Genomic DNA, 8,046 nt, shown 5'->3' with positions numbered 1-8,046 from the left:
TGGTCAGGGAGTAGTGTCTCATTTGTACCATCACCACCAGAATGTTGGTTTGAAATAATTAAAAGATTCACCTTATTTAAAAGTTAAAATCACAAAGATCGTTTTAAAATTCTCTTCCTTTCTCTCAGATGAAGATGGAACCAGCCTAAATTCAAGTGTCTTGGCAGCACTCCGAAAAATGCAGGATGGCTATTTTGGTGGGGCTAGGTAAGTGACCTCCACATACTCTTTAGGAAAGTGAAATGACATTGGGAAGTTGGGAAAAGTAATGGCAGACTGTGATGCCTTTCTCTGTATCTTTGACAACATGATATCTTCCTATTTGGAGAAGCTCATGTCTGACATTTTGAATCAAGAATTTAATGTTATAGAGAAGTGGAATTTTTTCCCCTACACAGTTCTTTGGCTCGCCCTTATCAATTCAGTGGACCAGAAATCTTATTCTTAAAAAAAAAAAAAAGATTACCAGACTATTCAATTCTCGCTGCTTTTTTTCCCCCTTTTTTCCCTAAGTTGTTATTTTGAAAAATTTCAAGCTAACGGAAATCCTATTGAAAATCTCTCTCCTCCTTCCCTTCCTCCCTCTCTTCTCTGCCCTGCTACCTCTCTCACATGTATGTATGTGTGTGCGCGCACACACACGCGCGCACACACACACACACACACACACACACACACACACACACACACAGGTTTTTTTTGTTGTTGCACTGTGTGAGAGTTAGCCAGAGACATCATGACCGTTCTACCATAAATACTTCAGCTTCTGTCTCCTGAGAAGGGTACAGTCATACATGACAACAGTGTAATCATCACACTCAGAAAATTTATTATCGATACAATATTATTGTCCAATATAGATCTCATACTCAAAATTACCCAATTTTCCCATTAATGTTTCTCCATAGCTTTTTTCCCCACTCTAGGATCTCATCAAAGATCACACATTGTCATTTAGTTATTGTCTCTCCGTGATGTCCTTTAGTCTAGAACAATTCCACACCCTTTGGTTAATCTTACTTGACAGTTTTCATTACAGTTTTGAAGAAGGAAGGTCAGTTATTTTGCAGAATGATTCTCAATTTGCTTAAAATGGTGTCTGTCAGGTTCTTCTATATCCTTTCTCCAGCTGTCTCTGAGCAAATGGTGTTAGCTTCCATCGATGAATTGGTTGTTATCAATGGGCTTGTAAAATGATGAATCTGTGTTTCGACTAGTCCGTTTGCATCTAGTGTTTGGAATCTTTGTTAAAAACGAAAGAGCTTTCCCTCATCCCATTTTATTTTGTACTTGTAGTGTCATTGTAGATTCATGGATTCTCACTTTTTTCATTATGTCACACTCCCTTCTGTCATTATTTCAGTGTTCAAATTATTCAAGATCTGGCCATTGGGAGCCCCTTCAGACTGGCTTCTTTAGAAAGTCGGCATTACGGGCGTTCCCTTTGAGCTTTGCAGTTGGCTTTCTGACTAGAGGAGGAAATGGCTTACCATCTACTATAATTCATAAAATTATCGAAGACCATCTTTTATTTTCAAAATGGTCTTTTGAATATTTTTTAAGTGATGTGATGGATTTGTGATGATTTTTCTTCATTCTGCTCCAGGTGTTTGGCATAGTTAGCAACATGGCCGTGGAAGAGAGGAGGGTGACTGGTCTGCTGGTGGGCTGTGAGCCCATGACCGCCATCCTCATGAGCACAGCTCCCTAGTCTACGCACGCTGTGCCTAGTAGTGCTGTAAAATTTTACTGTTACAAAATTTATACTGACATATAAACATTAGTAATCCCCTAAAAACATGCTGAGTATCCTTTTCTCATGAAATTGTGTTGTTTTAAAAAGCTTTTTCTCTGATTTTCTATTTTCTATTTACCCTCTAATTGTTAGAGTCCAGACAGGTAAATTGTCAGAGTTTTTGACAACATCTTGCTGCACACATTTGAGCTTCATGGACCCTGGACCTGAGAGTAAGCTGTACAGTGAAGATTATGATGACAACTTCAACGAGCTTGAATTTTCTGACTGGATGAATGGCTACGATTCAACCAGTAATGGTAAGGAGGCTTCATAGAGGCGCTGGCCTTGCTGGCCAAGAATACAAAGTATTGTCGAGCATCTTTGACATTTGTCACTGCTGGCAGTCTCACTCCTATTCAGTACACCCAGACTTCTACTTTGTTTGGCTTTACTTTTCCTCCTTCTACTTACCTTTGGTTCCTGGTCTAATATCCCTTTGTGATTGTGGCATATGGAGTTGAATACTAAGTAAGGTTAGGGAGGAGTTCTCTCCTGGGCATATAAAATGGCTGCTGATTACAAAATGGGAGGATGCAGTGCTGAGTGAGAGATAGTTAATCAAGTGTATAGCAGGAAAACTATACATATGTATTACTGGTTTTTTGACATTAAAACATAAAATATGAAATTCAGTTACAGTGCTTTTTATGCATAATGTTATAGGGGTGCTTCAGAATCTCCGGGGCAGGGGCATTTATGTAGTTTGGAAAAACCTGTTTGGTGTGCCTATTGTTCTCATATTACACATGAGACAAAGCACAACAAAATCTAATTAGGTGCTAGAAATACAAAGATGGCATAGTGAGAAAATATATTGAAACATATATTAAAAATGGCTGAGAAATACCCTAAAGTGTTAAAATATTGACCTAGGCAGGGCAAGCATTACATTGTTTGAATCCTAAAGAGAAAAGGGCCAATAGGAGCAAAATACTCTTGTAGAACATGTTTTCCCTACTTTTCTTGTCTGGGTATTTAACCGTTAGCCTACACCTTAAGGTGGTCAATTTCTTTATCTTAAGAGTAGTGTGTTGGAGAAAAGAAAAAAAATTAACTAGCTTTCCTTGGTGAGGTAGCAAGCGTTATCTCATCAACAACGGACCAACACATTAGTGGTCAGAAGGGCTATTTTCTTGTTTAGGCTCAGGATTTACTCACCTAAGTACCACTTAATTCACTCTATTTGTTTTCATAAGATTTAAAATACCGTGATTTTTGTTGTTGTTGTTGGAAAAGTACATTAAATATAAGGTCATTTCCTATCATCAGTAACCACTCATGATATCTATCTTGGCATAAGCTGAACTGTTTTGAAGAGCAGGCAGGACTGATCATACATCGAGGTTGCCTGCTGTCCCATAGGTAATTGTGGTTGTTATCTGTAGCACCCTTTCTCTTAGATTAATTTCTGGAAAATACGTTTTTAGGGATATGTGTGACTAAATTTGTCCCTTGCAGACCTTCTATGGGGAGAGCGCGTCTCTCCATATTCTTTTATTGTTGGTTTGGTATACAACATTATATTAGTTATGTTAGTTTCATGTCTGTATTCTTCATAATTCTCCGCTCAATAATCTGGATTGTATTCAAGGTTATAATATTTGTCATTAGGTCGTTACTGAGTTGACTTCCATTCTTACAGCTTTGCTAGTTCTCATTGGTCAGATGAGAGCACAGGAAGACATCTGGAGGGATCACCGAAGATGATCTCTGTTCCAGCTGTTTGGCATAGTTGGCAACATAGCGACGTGGCAGATGTTGCACGATTGACCTGGTAGACTTCAGTATTAATCCAAACTTTGTGCTCTTCCAGTTATAAGTGTTGTGAATGTTCTCATAAGGCTCGAAAAGTTATATATCCATGAGGGTATATGTATAATTTCGTTTCCATTATGTACAGACATATGTTATAGAAGATATATTGGGGGGGGAGCCCAAGAGGATAGGGACCATACCTGTCTTCTTTACCACTGAAACCTCAGCACCTGGTACAGCACCTGGTACGTAGTGGGTAATAAGTATTTGGTGACTAAATGAATGAGGTGACCCTGCACCATGGAGATTGTTTTTTCGTTAGCAGTTGTAGCTGCCATGTGTGGAATCTGTTTTCAGCTATGTTGAACGTTTAGTGGAAGATTTTTGCCTTTCCCCACAAGTGTCCTCATGAGTGAGACTCAAAGGGCTGCGTTCTGCAGCAACTCCACTGTCTTCGTCACCACCAACACCATGACATGCACATGCAGAGATTATGAAATGCTTGCTCTGTCTGTTCTATATTAAGCTCCTACTGCTTTCAGGAATCCTAATACAATCTCAGTGAAGTCGAAGAACAGGTGGCTCCTGGTAGCTGGCCATACTTTATGAATGGTAAAGCTCCAGGATTATAGAATGATCAGATCTTTTTTCTCATGAGGTAAAACAACCTACTTCTGGTGGTCTGTGGTGGGCCCAGGATTGTCATTCTGCTTGGTGGGTTAGATTGTGAAGTAAGTAAACTGTTCATTGTTTTCTCTCCCCCTCCCCCACTAACCTCGCAGCTCGCTGTGGTGATGAAGTTGCCCGTTACTTAGATTGCCTTTTGGCACACACTGCTCCCCAACCTAAAGCAGCCCCTGCCTCACAGAAGGGAGGGCGAGATCGGTTCCAGGCGGCTGTGCAAACAACCTGCAATTTAATGTCCTTGGTGACCAAGGCCAAGGAGCTGCATGTACAGAGTGAGTAATACTGAGTCGCTGGAGTCAGGGCCAGGGTGACGTCAAGCCCAGCATGGCACGGCGGTGGGGCATTTGTTACAGTGTAAGCAGGGTCTTTCTTTTGTTCACTGCTTTATCCCCAGAACCTCAGACAGTACTTAGAATACATTAGATACGCACATATTTGTAACATGAATGAGTTGGGTGTAGTTTGCTGTAGATAGAGCTATGTAGTCTGGTTTAGCCAGTCATGTAGTGAGAACAGACAGGAGACACGCAGCGTATTCAGCATGAACATCAGAGTATCAAAATGGTGGAAAGCATGTTTTTCTTTAGAAAAAAAATTATTTAATGAGAAAGCATCATAGACTATTACAAGATAGCCTGGCAGAGGAGGAGTTATTCTCCCTTAAGTAAGCTCCATGTGGTTCCCTTAGGCCAGCTGTAACTTCTCTAGTCGATTGTCCCAGCAGCGTAGAGCTGTGTTTGTCAACTGCAGTCCTCATTCTGCAGCAGCTTTGCCATTCACCTCCCCACGACCACGACCCTCCTTCAGTAGCATTTGTAGTGGTGGGAGTAGTCATGTTTTCCAAGAGTGCTCAGTGCCTCTGTGGTAGCTGCATGTGGAGAGACAGAGGCTCCTTGGTCACACCTGGAGGACCTAGATGTTAACATTTTACAGATAACAAGAATGATTGAGGTGCATGCTTCTGCTGTCTAAAACTTTGTTGATCGTTACTAACCATATTAAAGGTGACCTTGGGGAACCATTTCACATTTAGAATATGGGAAAGCTTAACATACCCTCCACGTATGCTTCCTTCACAAAAGGTTTATGTGAAGAAATCTACTTTATTAAGTTATACTTCTAGAATATGAATCAGGAAACAATTTCCAGCTCTGCCACTTACTTGCTTGAACAGTTATTTGAGCTCTATATCTCTGTTTTTGTATCTGAAATGATGAGAATTACGAGAGTCTCTCCTTAGAGGTGGTAAGTATTTCACCAATGGACTGTAAGTAAGAATCTTAGGAATATCTCAAAGTTGGCCAGCCACTACATGTCTTGATTGCCTGCATTGGATCACCCATGTGTGTATTCTCAAGGAAATCCAGCTGTGAGCAGCCAGATACTCTCCTGGGACATTCCAGAAAATATAAAACGGAACTGAGTTCTTTCTGTTGCATGTGATAGTTTATCAAAGCATCAGTGACAGCACCATTGTGGTGTTGATTACATTTTTATAATTAACATCAGCTATGCTACAATTCTAGACATTCCATTCAAAAAATGTTTATTGATTGATTGAACATTCTTTAAATTATGTTATTCATATTCCTTTGATATCACCAAGAAAGGATAAACTTCTATAAAGAACCAACCAACTGTGCATTTTTATTACTCTGCTACTTATCTAACTTTTCCCATAAATGTCAACCTTTTGCAGATGTTAGCATGTATCTTCCTGCAAAGATATTTCAGGCTTCCCGGCCTTCATTCAACTTACTTGACTCACCTCATCCCCCACAGGAGGACCAGGTAAACTTGCACATGAGGTATTTCTATCAGCTTTTTGCAAAACTGCCATCCTTATGGAAAATAATAGAACGAGCCACTATGGTTTCTGCTAGTAACTGGCAGTAGGCAAAATGCTACCCCGATAAAGATATTTGTCCTTTTCAGTTCACATTTTAAATGGGCAAGTTTTTCTAGCCAGGCTTTAAAAAAAACTAGATTGCTATTATCCTATGTTCCTTGATGGTTTCATTATTTTCAGTTTACTTTTCATCAAAAGTTAGGGAATTCTTAAGTAAAAGGTTTAGAGATGAAAAGATGAACACTCTAGGGCATTTTTTAAGTTGAGCGCTTGTGGACTTAATTTTTTTTTTTTTTGTCCTTTTTCAAACTAAAGGTTCCCTCTGTTCGAGTAGAAATACATCTTCCTAGAGACCAATCTGGGGAGGTAGACTTCAACGCACTGGTTTCACAGTTGAGGGAGACCTCCAGCTTTCAGGAGCAAGCTGATATCCTCTACATGCTGTATACTATGAAGTGAGTGATAAATATTATCAGTCTACTTAAATGTTTATACAGAGAGGAAACATAGCATTGTAAATATGGCGTAGCTTTGGAGTCTCACTGATCTGGATTTGAATGCAGTTGGTAACTATTATTATCATTATTATGGCTACTTAAAGCCTCCACTGTTTGGTAAAATCTACCGATAAAATATATTCTTAACTCAAAAGAAGTAAGATAATGGAGGCTTACAGGAAAAAGAAACTAGCATTTTTGAGTGTTTAGGGTTTGTCATATATGGCCTTTATTATGTAAAGGTACTTTCCTTCTACACTGATTTGTTAAGTGTTTTGATCATAAATGGGTGCTATATCTTGTCAAAGACTTTCTACATCTATTGATTGGATCATATGATTCTTATTTTTTATTTTGTTTATGTGGTATATCACATTAATCGATTTGCGTATGTTGAACCATCTCTGTGCCTCTGTGATAAAGCCCACTTGATTGTGGTGTATAATCTTTTTAATATGTTGCTGTATTCGGTTTACAAGTATCTTATTTAAGATTTTTGCATCCGTGTTCATGAGAGATATTGGTCTGTAGTTTTCTTTTTTTGTGTTCTCTTTACCAGGTTTTGGCATCAGGGCAGTATTGGCCTCATAAAATGAGTTGGGAAGTATTGCCTCCTTTTCAATTTTTTTGAAGAGTTTGAAGAGAATAGGTATTAAATCTTCTTAGACCGTTTTGGTAGAATTCACTGGTGAAGCCATCTGGTCGTGGGCTTTTGGTAGGTTTTTGATGATTGTTTCAATTTCCATACTGCTGATCGGTCTATTTAGATTTTCCAGATCTTCTTGATTCAGTCTAGGAAGGTTGTATTTTTCTAAGTACTGGTCCATTTCTTCTAGGTTATTAAACTTGGTGTTATATACTTTTCATAGTATTGTTTCTTGTATGAGTCTTTGTATTTCTGCAGTTTTTGTCGTAATTTCCCCTCTTTCATCCCTGATTTTGTTTATTTGTGTCCTTTCTCTTTTTTCTTTCATGAGTCTAGCCAGGGATTTGTCGATTTTATTGACCTTCTCAAAGAACCAGCTCTTTGTTGCATTTATTTTTTCTATCATTTTTTTGTTTGTTTTCAATTTTTCACTTATTTCTGCTCTAATTTTGATAATTTCTTCTGCTGACTTTAGGCTTCATTTGTTCTTCCTTTTCTAGTGTTTTAAGATGAAGCATTAGGTTGTTTATTTGGGCTCATTCTTGTTTTTGGAGATAGGTTCGTAATGACAAGAACTTTCCTCCTATGACTGCTTTTGCCGTGTCCCAAAAGTTTTGATGTGTTGTACTATCATTATCATTCGTTTCTATGTATCTCTTGATCTCTCTTTTCATTTCTTCTCTGACCCACTTATTCTTCAGTAGCATGTTGTTTAATCTCCATGTATTTGTGTTTCTTCCTGATTTCTTTTTGCTATTGATCTCTAGTTTCAAACATTATGATCAGGGAATAGGTTTGGTATGATTTCAACCCT

The 8,046-nt window shown here is 38.6% G+C and overlaps 1 protein-coding gene across 4 annotated transcripts in view; it reads left to right on the top strand.

Annotated features, from left to right (window-relative positions):
- PHKA1 (phosphorylase kinase regulatory subunit alpha 1) overlaps positions 1-8,046 on the top strand; it is a 94,389-nt gene that overhangs the window by 53,201 nt on the left and 33,142 nt on the right. For 3 of the 4 annotated variants that reach the window (XM_011383358.2, XM_011383357.2, XM_011383356.2), the window contains exons 18-21: positions 1,889-2,055; positions 4,336-4,512; positions 5,940-6,031; positions 6,405-6,544. In XM_011383358.2, the coding sequence (XP_011381660.1) occupies positions 1,889-2,055; positions 4,336-4,512; positions 5,940-6,031; positions 6,405-6,544 (576 nt within the window). Of the gene's footprint in view, positions 1-128; positions 208-1,888; positions 2,056-4,335; positions 4,513-5,939; positions 6,032-6,404; positions 6,545-8,046 lie in introns of all 4 variants that reach the window. The other variant, XM_023524978.1, reaches the window with a different exon arrangement.

Source organism: Pteropus vampyrus, unplaced genomic scaffold, assembly GCF_000151845.1.
Source record: "Pteropus vampyrus isolate Shadow unplaced genomic scaffold, Pvam_2.0 Scaffold515, whole genome shotgun sequence".
Lineage (NCBI taxonomy): Eukaryota > Metazoa > Chordata > Mammalia > Chiroptera > Pteropodidae > Pteropus > Pteropus vampyrus.
This window is presented reverse-complemented; position numbering and strand designations above follow the sequence as displayed.